At 31.1% G+C, this 13,803-nt stretch overlaps 1 protein-coding gene across 1 annotated transcript; it reads left to right on the top strand.

Annotated features, from left to right (window-relative positions):
• Positions 1–6,380: 6,380 nt before the first annotated feature.
• LOC111713993 (uncharacterized) lies at positions 6,381–7,362 on the top strand. Its single transcript, XM_023488996.1, has 2 exons — positions 6,381–6,730; positions 7,040–7,362. The coding sequence occupies exons 1-2, from the start codon at positions 6,421–6,423 to the stop codon at positions 7,279–7,281; spliced, it is 552 nt and encodes a 183-aa protein (XP_023344764.1). The 5' UTR covers positions 6,381–6,420; the 3' UTR covers positions 7,282–7,362.
• The last annotated feature ends 6,441 nt before the right edge of the window (positions 7,363–13,803 follow it).

Genomic DNA, 13,803 nt, shown 5'->3' with positions numbered 1-13,803 from the left:
ATTGACAAACAAATGTTGCATTTGTGTATAACCATCAGAAGTACCCGACGTTGCCCAAGGACATCGTTCAACAACAAGGGGAAGACGACCTCCTGTGGAAAATGGGAAATCTAAGGGATATGAGCCACCTATTCTATGTTAACGCTATAGTCATATCTTATAATTAGCCATAGGTGAACATACATATCCCTCCCACATCACTCGCTTTCACTTAGATCCAGACTGCTATAAAAAGTTGCCTCAATTTTCAAGACTGGGTCGACTTTGAACTGTCGCAACGCCCTTGATTTTACCTCAATAGTTTTGTTTTATGTTATTCTTTTTATAAATTCTGATCTTAGTAAAATAAATCGTATTCCCATAAATCTGGATCCTTTAGAGTAATTAAAGGTTTCCTTTACGTTTATCTGGAATTTTAAACAACAAAATCAAGTTCACAAGTTATCTGCACTAATTACAGGGGTCTAATTAGCAATGCCCCCCCCCCCCCCCGGCCAGATAGACCCGGCTTAAAACGACCACCGCGCTCCAAGCCGACAAAACATTTAATTTCAAGAAAGCGAGCTCTATTGTGATCCTTTTTAAAAATCACGAAATAGGAAATAAAATTCGCTAGAAAATGTACAATCTGAAATATATGCTGCAGAACTAACCCACGAGGGATGAAACTTGAGTGTAAAGTAAGCCATCGTTATTAAATTTATTATTAGGTTTATTACTCTTTAACGGAGAAATTTTGCATTGTACGGAGATCCATTTCACATGTAAAGGAGATATTCAAAGGGCTAGTAAAATTATTTGCCATCTTCCTCTATATTTATACTTTTTTGTCTGTCTGTCTGTTTGTGTGTATCCAATAAACGTCGAAACGGCTGAACCGATCCGGCCAAACAAACTTTTGGGACCTCACATGATCCGGCCCAGGAAAGGTTGATGGGTTTAAAAATAAAATTTATATTTTTCAAAATCCACAAAAAAAAGACCAACAACTTAGAGTTTGATACTTTAAGAAGTGTAAATGTCACAATTAAAGCATCAATTAAAAGTTAAAATCGAAGCGCCATGGAAGCCTAGTATAACATAATTTAATACACTGAAATGTTGTCTTTCTATTCTTCTGTTTTATGTATCCAACGTAGTCGTATTTATATTTTCTGAAACCATGTTAAAAGGAACACATGTTAAGTAAGGTCAAATGAAAAGGGGGGTGTAGGCTAAAGCCTAGAAATTTTAGGTGTTGATCGCTATAGCCAGTATTATCTGATATCCCTGTCTAGAGAAATTATGTAAATAAAACCAAGTATATACGAACACTCTATATATATATATATATGTGATATTGTATTTGAATCGATCATTTAACCCACTAGCGGCTGCGGTGACTTATACGTCCCCTATAAATTGTTTTACATAAAACTCATCTATTTTCCTCAATTTTGAGTTTATCTCCGCGGGAGTCATTTTATGATACAGTAAACAATATGGGACACACATGTGTACAGTTAAACGGTTCTACCTACTCATCTTCCAAATTATTTAACCGTGTAAAGTTGAGGTGTGAACAATTAAACTAAATTTATGGAAAACAAAAAAACAGCAGCCTTTAGGTATGGTAAATTTATTTAGTAGAAAACTATTTTAAAATGTTTTTAAAAAGTTTTTCAATTTATTATTAGGCTAATTGGAGATCATGAAATTTGCTATGCTGATAGCACCTTCTCATTGTAAGAAAGAATCACAGATCTAGATGCGCATTAGAAGGTTCAACAAAGTGTCAAACTTAATATGATAAGTGTGATAGAGCCATTTGCTTTGACCACTTCTTCGGGTTTCACGTAAAAGGATGGTGTGAATAATATGTTTTTATTAAATAAACTATTTTTTTTGCATTATTGTTTTTTAGTAATATTTGAAAATAAAGAGTAAAAGTATTGTTGGGTAAATAATAGTTCCTATGGCCATTTATATAACATTTTAGTTAATTAATTTTGCCTTTCTCATAAATTTAGGAAAAATTCTGTAAACCCGCCCTGCAGCAACTGTGGTGACTTATAAGGCCACTCTTAAAATCCCTAAAAAAACACCTTTAAAATTTTTTTTTTGCATTTTTTACTTTTTTTCCTTGATCTAACCAATAATAAGTATTCTTAATCAAATTTTCAAAGAAAAATATAAAAAAAAATTCTTCAGCCGCTAGTGGGTTAAACAGTTCAGATATAGCAAATATCTGAAAATTACTCGAGACAGGGACATCAGATAGAACTATTACTGGTCGCAATCAACGCCTAAAATATCTAGGTTTCGGTCTATATCCCCTTTCATTTTACCTTAACAGTCCCTTTAAGGGAATATGGATGGGTAATGAGGATAATTACAGGCTGGCTGTGCTGTAATAAATCTGGTAATTAGGTTAATTATGCATCATAATCATAGGATGGGGTCTATACAGACGGGTAGAGAGGTGATAAAGTATGCAAGCATATTTTACTCGCAAAGTCACTGCAATTAAATCGCAATTGTATAATTATTTAAGTATAGTCATATTTGATGTGAACATCATCCAGCCAATTAAAGAATATCTAAAAATTATCGTTTCACTGAACAAAACTAAAGAAAAAATTATTGATGTGCGTTTATTGCACTTGAAATTTTTTGTGCAAAATATTCTCAATGCAACTTGCACGGTGCAGATTATTAAGTATGCGATTGCTAATTTGTTGCGAAAATCAAAATCTGCATTTTTTTCTTTTTTAAGATTTAAGATATTTATAATTTTGTGCACAATGAGTGATTTTTCATAACTCTGATATTTTTTTACATCAAACGTAATTTTAGAAAATCATCTTTATTGATATGTGATACCGCCTGTTTTTTCTGTATGTCAGATTTAACTCTTATTTATTTTAGGAACAAAGCAATAAGCTTGATTATTTCAAAAAAAGTTTAAATCTGTTATTTTCTTAAAGTTACATATTAAAATATAATCATAAATTCAAAAATAAGTATTTTTCTTAGAAAATTGCTCGAAATATATTCAAATATGAACATTTAGCCAATTTTAAATCTTTTCAACCATTTAAATGCATTCTGTGAAATAGATAATGCATTTGCATTTTGCGTGTCTATTTAGTGCATTTATTCCTGAATATTGAAAACTGATTGTAGAAATCACTTGTGCTGATTTAGGTTAATTATATATATTTCAATCAGGGGAAACATTTAATAATAATAACTTAGGGGTCATTATTATCATTATTATTGTAATAATTAGTGTCACTGAGTCATTTCCGCAACATGTCAAATTGTCAGCTATGCATACAAATCGTTTGAGAAGGGGGGTCTAGAAATTTCTTAAGAAATATTCTAAAATTAAAATAATAATTTTGAAAATAATATCAAATAATGAAAATGTTTCAACGTTATGTTTAAATTTTTGTTATTCAGAAATACGATTTTTTTCATATAAACCAAAAGATATCTTGTAAACAAAAGTAAAATAGTTTATTAGTGTTTATTATAAAAGTAAGCAAATTAAAAAATACAAGAAATTAGCACGTCTTATGTTATTTTGTAAATAAATCCACTTAAGTTTATACTCAATCAGGTGGGCAAGTTAAGGAAGGGGGGCAGGAAGGAGTAAAGTGGTGGCGTCAAGCTTTCTTTCCCTTCACAACCCTTTACTCAGGAACTAGACTTAATTTTATATTTCCGGAATTTTGCTAATCCTAAACTTCAACTTCTTACCCATGCAGTACGTCACCCCCCACCACCCCCCGGGTCATATTCACATTCCCTCCCTAGTTCCTTTCTCCCCTGGGTTAAATAGTTTGAATATTCTTGGATCGTTAACCTGCCGATATCACCTAGTTCTAGTGCAACAACAAGGACATATATTCAACCAAATAATCTATACGAATTCAACTATTGTTTATTACAGTTTTTTAAGAGTTTTAAAAGAAAATAGATGGTTTATTGTTAATGTTTGTTTTTTAATGTTATTTGATCATCTTCTTTTGGTGAAATGATTGTACATTTGCAATTTTTATTTTTTACAATCTAGACCATGATTTTTGAGAAATCAATTAAATTAAGGAAAGCATGCATTTTTATGGATGGATCGTATTCGTTTTATAAAGATAAAATGTCATTTAGCTGAAAAGTGGGAGGCCACCAATACAGCAGCTTGAGAAAAAAATAAGTCAATTAGTACATAGTACTCAATAACTCAATCAAAAATTGGTTTTTTTCGTTATATCTGTTCGATTTGAGAAATAAAAGAAAAGTTTAATGATTGTAGTTTATTTTTAGAAAAAAGTTGATAAACATTTTTTTATTCATAGATAATTTTATCCACGAAATTTCTGAAAATAATAGTTCAGTGTTGCAATTTACTATTTTTAGATAATCACGAAACCTCGACAAAAGAAAAGTTGGATTCTTTTGCTCTACACTACAAAACGCTGCTTAGATAAACGCTACTTAGATAAAACGCTACACCCATAAAACGCTACCAGTTAAAACTGTATTTTTTTTGCTCAATCCCTTTAAGTAAGTATTCGCGAAAAATAAGAACCTACGGCCAAATAATTGTCATTCTACTCTCTATTTTATCTCTGACTGAATGTCCTTTTAGTTAATTTTTATTTTTTCAAGCCACTAGTTTTTAAACCTTTATTTAAAAATTGTTTAGTAAATATATGTACTTTTCTTGTCTGTTTGTCCCGTAAGTGTCCAATAAACGTCAAAACGGCTGAATCGATCGGGCCCAAATAGCATAGGTTTCCTAACTAAAAATCTGACAAATTGGTCCAGCCGTTATGCCAGCCTGGGGCGTATACAGGATTTAAGTGAGGGGGGTGCAAGATTTATTTCGGAACAAAGAAATCCAGATTTGTGAAAATTTAGGAAGCGATTTTTTTTAAGAGATTTTTTTTACTGTTTTGTCATAGGTTTTCTTTCCCTTAAGTGATATAGAGAAGCTATTCTGAAATCTCAAGGGGGTTCAAAGGTCCTGCCACCCCCCCCCCCCTGTATCCGCCCCTGATGCCAGAGCTATAGCTAACATATATATACATGTATGATATATATCTATATAATAAAGCTATTCGCTCAGAGATATACATATTTATATATTTATATGTTAGAGCTAAGGCTGGTCAAACGGCTGAACCGAATTGGCTGATTTTTTTTAGGGAATCCTTGAGATATTTTTTTTCAAAATTCAATTTTTTCCTTAAACATTTTTGTTTCATTCCACGGCCATTTTAGCTTTATTATGTAGATTTTAATTTCATATAAACTGTAATAGTAGTTTACATTTTGTAATGATTAGATTTTCTAGTTTCCCAATTTTAATCCATCAAGTAGAGCAGATTTTCAATAATTCAATTCTACAAAATTATATCATAAAAGTGAAATATTAAAAACATCAAAGAATATTTCTTTGTTTTTTAAGAAAATGAAAGCTTTAAAAGTTTTCACCAAAAACACTGCTGCATCAAAATCAACAGAGCAGAAGAACAAAAACATTGTTGCGACACTTCTTAAAAGTTTGCTTTATTTTAACACAAAACAACGAATCCCGTTGTTTTCTCAGTGTTCTTTAAGTTTTGATGCGACAGTATTTTTGAATATCTAAATATGTATAGAATGTTTTTGTTAAACGCCCCCCCCCCCCNAGAAACCCCCCCCTCCTGAATGATAAATTTAAAGATTTCCCTAATAAATCGTTTGGATAATTATATATCTTTTCATATAAAAATATAAATCCTCTCGATCCTCTTTTCCTTTAATCGATTTAAGTAGAATCCCTTTCCATCCCTTTTCTCCCTTTCCATCCCTTCTCTCCCCTTCCCTTCTCAAATTCTAGATCCGCATTGTACCCCCGCCCCCCTCTGTTCATGTCTTTTTCTCCCTCTGTAACTGTCAGATTTCAAATATTTTATTCCGAAACCATTTCCAATTCTTTGCAAAGTTTTCAAAACATTTCTTTTTCTAAAGTGTACATTCAATCAAAGTTTCTTCCAGGGTATTCGAGGGGTATAGAATGAATATGACGGGTTCAGGGGGGGGGTATTCGAGGGGTAGTGTGTGTTTTAAAACGAACCAGAATGTCGACCTCGTGTGACTAACAAAAATCTGAAAAAAGTTTAAGTTTTTAAAAAACGAAACCAAGTCACTGCTTTTACTCTTTTTTTTATCGAAAACTAAACAATTCTTACTGTAGATAATTGGTTTTGAATTTAACATTATAGATGGGATAGTAATTAGTTCTATAATGTGTTGAAGTTTTTGTGATTTCTGTGATTCTTTACTAATAAAGTTAATCTGCAGAATTGATTTTCTACCAAAAAAAAACAGGAAAACCGCGAATAATTTCGGAAAAATTCGCAATCATTTCAAATTCACAGAAAAGTTACGATGACATCTAAAGCTGATACTAAAGTGATTGTGGATCCTGGACAAGATGATCTCAAATATAAGAAAGCTCACACCTTTTCTGACGCAGGAAGCTTCTTTCCTCTCCATCGAAACCTCTTTATCATGAACATCTTCTTTTTCATTGTTCTAATTGTGTGCGGTGTTCTTCTGATACTTTGTGGAAACTATGGAAACACTGGATACTTCTCGTTCATGTCACTGACAAACAAATACCCTGGAGTTGCCGTTGCAGATGAAGTGACAACCGCTTTAACCCTAGAACTTCTTCAACTGTCCTGTTGGATCGGAGGTATTTAGATTAATGGTTTTTTTAGTTCAAAGATTTAGTCTGACGTTTAGGCTCCATTTTAATGTTGGCCGTTTCTGAATTTAACTTAATGCTTTACAAAACAAACTGCAACAAAGAGTGTGATAAGTTTTTATCAAACCTTTCAAGTTTACACTAACCTTAGATTTACATCTAATGCGTGATATGTGCTGCTAAAACAAGGGCTCTTTTACGTGTGAAATATTAACCAGAAGTTTTGCTTTTATTCCTAACATAAACATTTTAAAAATCTTGTTTTATACCCTCGTAAAATTATAATTTTTTTTTTAGGTTTTTGCTTTATTTTCTTCTCATTTATATCCCTCTACAAAACTATAGTCCTGTATAAGCTGATGTTGGCTCGCAGACCTTGGGAAAGGGAGCAATGGAACCAACCAAGAAAGGATGGAGATAATATACTAATTAATGGAAAAGTTAGAGATAAATCTCTGAATGAACAGGTTGAATATCTGAACCCAGAACAGAAGCGAGACATGAATCTACATTTTAGACCAGTGGTTGAACCTAAGTGAATGATGCCTTTATTTTAAAAGTTAACGTGATTTTTTGTTCTTAAAATAAACATTTAAGGTTAATATATGGAAATTACTTTCGATCTTTATTCCACGGTTTTTCACACCAAATTTCTTCTTCGACTCTGAATCTGATATCAGAAAAGTCGTTTTTTCCAGTCTTAATATAGATATTTTGCTAGAAAAAAGTTTTAATTATTAGACCTAAACAAATAATGCATGATCTGGTATTTAAGGTTAACGTAATTTTTTTTATCTCTTAAGATATACCTTTGATGTTAATTTATTGAAATAATTTTTGATCTTTTATCCATTGAATTTTGAGTATTTTTTTGACTTGATAAAATTATCAAATAAGACATTCTCCACCATCCAGTCTAAATTATACAGATATTTTGCAGTTAAAACTACTAAATCTAAATATTCCCTTCATTAAACGTAATTCAAGGGATGACTTGATGTCTTGTTTTCTAGTCTTAATCCAGATATTTTGCAGGTTATTGTCATTTAACCTTAATAAGTAATCACTTCATTTAACGTGACTTGTTTTCTTGAACATATGCCTATAAATGTTTTTAATTTACTTTCGATCTTTCTCCATTGTTTATTTTTTTAAATCTAAAATATCTTTTCAAAAGTTGTTTTCTCAAGTCATAATACAAACATTTTGCAGGCATTCAAATTTATTATCTTAATAAATATATCACATTTAGAAAATAGTTAAAGGTCAAAATTAAAAAAAACAAATTACAATTATTCGGAGGCTGCATGCAAAGTTAATTTTAATTTTAAAAGCAAAATGCAGCATGTTAAATTCATTTTTACGACCTTAAATCAATTTAATTACAACAACTAATAAATTAAGAATAGTTTTTTTAAACAAAAATTTTAATATGTTGCCTAACATTGGTTTTCTGCAATGCTTTGACAATCAGAATGTAAATAATTTAACATGAATATAAACAATGTACAATGTACATAACAAGAATATGTAAACATATTGTACAATGCATAATAATACAATACATGTTTATTTAAACATCAATGTACAACACATGAATTCATGATTGATGTTCTCTCATAAACATTGAATAATGAATTACTCAGCATAAAACCCAGGATAGGTTTCCAATGCTCAGTAGGGTGAAGCAACTTTTTATATATTTAAAAAACTGAAAAATACTCCATTTTTTATGGTCGGATTTAATGACATTTTTCTTTAATTAACCACTTTTATAAAGCTTTTGTTTCGTACCTTTTTTTGGAAGGAGGTCTCTCTAAAAAATAGTAAAGTTATATTTGAGGGTTGTTTATTTATCATAGAAAAATCAAGAGAAGAAGTATTTCGTTTGGACAGAAGTTGGTTTCCAAAAGGTAAAAACTAAAAAGATGAAAAAATCTTGAAAAACTTGATTTTCTTAAAAGTTGCTGTTGCCAAATATTCATTTCATTTATACACAAAACTCGACACAAGCTGGTCGCACAGATCCATGAAATATTCCCAGTATATATAGAACTAAGGAGGAGGATACGGTCTCTGTACTTATTTTACTGTGAGATATTAGCACCAGAGATAAAAGAGCACAGATATCTATAAAAGGCTGGAATATGCGATTTTCTACAGCGCGTTCCATTGTGTACAACTAGAGTATATGTCCATGTCCAAAAGACATCTGCAGGGATATTTAAGAATCCTTTAGATACGAAATACAAAACCTTCCAAAAAATTAAATTCAAAAATTTTATGTTTTACAATTTATGTTAAATGTAAAAGTATTTTTTCCAAATTTATAAAATTTATCCCCTGAATGGGTATTTTATGCAACAAGTGGCAGTTAGATGGCAGTCATAAACCATGTTGTAGAAACACATCATGTCCTGCCTGTACGACACTCTATCCCCGTAGTAAATTTGAATTCGAACAGGACCTGCCCAGTTTGTACCTGCCTGCCAGATAACAGCGTGTACTGACCCGATCCTATGGTACAGTACGTCGCCCTTACCAGACTAACATACGACAGGGTTCAATTTTCTTGGCATAGTCCCGTGCGAGGGCTAACTATGACAACTCCCATGGCGCGTTCAGACTTTTTACAGTACCCGGCCTAATCCTAGGCCTATTTTACCGACCCCACTGGCTTAGTCCACCGTGACGAGTAGAGGCCTCCTTAGCCCCGCCTGTAAAAGCCGATTTAGCTGTATTTGTCACCGATCTAGTCCGTGCTTAGAAATGATAGAAAACCAATAACAAAGATTGTAAACAAATGTCGAAATTTTTCAAAGCCGGTCTTGTGAAATTACTGATGAATATAACTTTTTGTATATTTACAATTATACCAGTTTCTGAGAGTGGTTTTTATACGCTACAGTTAAATACAAAAACCTTTGATCTTCTCACATTGGAATCCTGAAGATGGGTCGAAATGATTTGATTGTACAGCATCAGATATTTCAGATTTACATTTAAATTCCATAAATCCAGGGCTGGACAATCCTGAGGGGCCAGGGGGGGGGAGCTGTCAAAACATTGCATACTACGCAAATTATCTGGACAATATACTCACAACTTCCAGGGATTATCTGGACAATATACTCACAAATTCCAGGGATTATCTGGACAATATACTCACAACTTACTGGGATTATCTGGACTATATACTCACAACTTGCAGGGATTATCTGGACAATATACTCACAACTTACAGGGATTACCAAAAAGATACGGAAAGAATGGTCCACTGACTGAACCACCATTTAAAGAGTTCAATGTCCAATTCACAACGATTTACAGCATTTATTTGATTAACAATGAGGAAGATATTATTGTTTTTCTATCTTGAAAAGAGATACATTCAGTCAACTTCCTTCAACGATCACCAGCTCTTTTCGATTAAAAAACCTGGACTTATTACTCAACGTAAACTCAACATTTCACAAAATTTTGAAACATATATTTTTTATAAAATGCTATCTCTATAATTTTAAAGCAATAATATCAAAACCATAAAAATAAAATTGTTACAAATACTCGCTTCCTTTAATTAACTGGACAGTTTAGACAGAGTTTATGAATGATTGGGTTTGGTTTAAACACTTGAAGAAGATGACCTTGATGCAACGTGTGAAATAATTACTGCCTGTTCACCCAGATATGCTTAATAGATAGGCACAGTCTATTAGATATATACACGATAGATAGATAGATAGATAGATAGATAGATAGATAGATAGATAGATAGATAGATAGAAAGATAGATAGATAGATAGATAGAAAGATAGATAGATAGATAGATAGATAGATAGATAGATAGATAGATAGATAGATAGATAGATAGATAAATAGATAGAGATAGATATATAAAGATAGATAGATAGATAGATAGATAAATAGATAGAAAGTTAGATATATAAAGATAGATATTAGACTAGATAGATATATGTTAGGCTAGAAAGATAGATATTAAGTTAGATAGATAGACATTAGGCTAGATAGAGGGATAGATACCAGGTAGATAGGTAAATAGGTATGAATATATACGTAAACACTTAAATCTGTATATAGTATCGTAGATAGTATAATATTATATAGTATAGGCTAGAATGAATTTATGATAACAGTTCGTTGACTCAATGTTCATATAGATTATAATTGTATGTATAAACCTGCAGAGATACCAGTAGTTACACCCAGTCCTTAGGTAGTAGGTTATCATCATAGTAAACTTTGACGAATACCATAGAAAACAAAGACAGGACAGGACAAGTAGTCCTGGTCTGAGTTCAGTAACTTGCTAACATCATAGACTACATGCATGTAACACGGTAATGCCAAAGATCCCTAAGAGAGGACAGGAAATATAGTCCTTGTTTAAGCTAGGTAACTTGTGCAATATATTACGGAGAAAGGGCACGCCAGGTTAGCCCTTGGGTAGCCTCATAGCAAAGGAAAAGTAGCCTTTTTTTAGCTAGGCAACTTCTTGACATCATAGATATTCAAATTGAGAACTTTTTGGCAATACTTAATGTTTAGGCAGTTGGATGGGAAAGTTAAGATGCTAAATCAGGAAATCATCAAAACCTTGTCTCTACTAGACCCTGTACTCTCTGCAATCTACGATTAGGGAAGATATAAAAAATCTCGAACAGCAGCTAAAAACATTGTTTTTTAATCTGAATAATAAATCTTTTTTTCTAAATATGCATTTTCTTGTGTGTTTTCAATTTTAACGGTGTAAGTTGAAAGTTTATTCAGATTTTTAAAAGTCTGAATCCAAAATGGACAAAATTTAGTTAAAAAATTAAATATTTGTGAAAACTCTGTAAAAGGGTGTTTACATATTTCATCATTATTGATTTGGAAACCAGTTTTCCAATCTCTTCATCTAACGGCTACTTAAAAATTGCAATACCTTTATTTTATATAAGTGAGTACCCATTTAAATTAATAAGTTACTAGTAAAACTATTTGCTTTGTATCAACATCAAATACACGTATGTACTGCTATGATGTCGTCTTCCTATTCCACAGTTTTCTGGTTCTCACTGCAAAAATACATTTTAAGTACACAACACAAAGAAAACAATTGCATTAATGACAAAACAGTACCTTGTTTAATTTCATTAAAATATTTCACTTTTTGTCTCTAGTTTTTCTCAATAGCCTATTTATCAACACTTAAATCTAAAACAGTGACATAGTTCGTCTTCTTTCTGTATAATTAAATCTTATCAATACCAACTCATAATTTAAACAATACTAGCTGAACTACCCGGCGTTGCCCGTGGAAATTTAAAAGCCGTATTTCGAACAAAAAAATATTGATTTTTGGATTAAAATAATTTGAAATTATTTTTAGCCTATGTTTCCCTGGAACAAGCATGGGTTCCCTCAAAAAATTTCAGCCAATTTGGTTTGGCCGTTTGCTTTAGTTGACATATAAATATACTAATATAAATATATTTGAACAAAGAGCTTTATTATATAGATATAACATACACTGTAGTCTATACACTGTAGTCTATAAACTGTAGTCCATACACTGTAGTCTATAAACTGTAGTCTATAAACTGTAGTCTATAAACTGTAGTCTATAAACTGTAGTCTATAAACTGTATCCTATAAACTGTAGTCTATAAACTGTAGTCTATAAACTGTAGTCTATACTCTATACACTGTAATCTATAAATTGTAACTATACTTCTAGTGCTTTGAGTCAGCAATCTTTAAAAAGAATGTAGAAGCTTGGAAGGTTCAAAACCAGAATATTATGTACTCAACAATTATATTTGAAAAAGAATAATACAAGGATGTCCAATCGTTCCAGATAAAATATTTAAAAATGTCAAAAATGAAAATTGTAATCGGTAGAACTAGACAGACAGAGAGCTAAAAAATCATGACATTATTAAAAAAAATTCATGATATTTGTTAAAAACAATATGCTCCAATTAGTCTAGTTTGAAAAAATGTGCAATTGTTAAACCCATTAGTTCAGAACTTTTTAGTTTTTTCGTTTCGAAAATCTTCATAAAACAAAGTCATTCTACAGTCCCTTTAACCTGGATTTGTTTTTTATAACCTCCAAACTGTTTAAACCTGCCGTATATACGAATTGCTTGGATGAGCTTATCTTTGCCTGCATTGTACTTGTACAGCTTGGATCTAAAGTCTGCCTTGAAGCTAGAACTACTGCCTGAATCAGCATTACTTAAGGGAGGTATCAATTTAGTATATTTAGGCTATCTTCGTAATATATCTTAGAAACTACAGTAAATAGATATATTAGTAGTTGGATAGATATATTAAACTAGAGTAAATAGATATATTAGTAGTTGGATAGATGTTGGGTAGATATCTTAAACTAGAGTAAATAGATATATTATTAGTTGGGTAGATATCTCAAACTAGAGTAAATAGATATATTATGAGTTGGATAGATATCTTTAAACTAGAGTAAATATATATATAAGTAGTTGGATAGATCTATTAAACTAGAGTAAATAGATATATTATGAGTTTGATAGATATATTAAACTACAGTAAATAGATATATTAGTAGTTGGATAGATATATTAAACTACAATTAATAGATATATTAGTTGTTGGATAGATATATTAAACTAGAGTAAATAGATATATTAGTAGTTGGGTAGATATCTTAAACTAGAGTAAATAGATATATTATGAGTGGGGTATATATCTCAAACTAGAGTAAATAGATATATTAGTAGTTTGGTAGATATCTTAAACTAGAGTAAATAGATATATTAGTAGTTGGATAGATATATTAAACTAGAGTAAATAGATATATTATGAGTTGGGTAGATATCTCAAACTAGAGTAAATAGAGATATTAGGAGTTGGATAGATATCTTAAACTAGAGTAAATAGATATATTATGAGTTAAGTTGAATTAAAAATCTCATCATAATCATGAAAATTAGATATTAGCTATACATTCTTTTCTAAAACATTTTTTTAGAATTTTAATTTTTAACCAATTATTGGATACAGTACAGATC

The sequence above is a fragment of the Eurytemora carolleeae genome, unplaced genomic scaffold (genome assembly GCF_000591075.1).
Source record: "Eurytemora carolleeae unplaced genomic scaffold, Eaff_2.0 scaffold84, whole genome shotgun sequence".
NCBI lineage: Eukaryota > Metazoa > Arthropoda > Copepoda > Calanoida > Temoridae > Eurytemora > Eurytemora carolleeae.
This window is presented reverse-complemented; position numbering and strand designations above follow the sequence as displayed.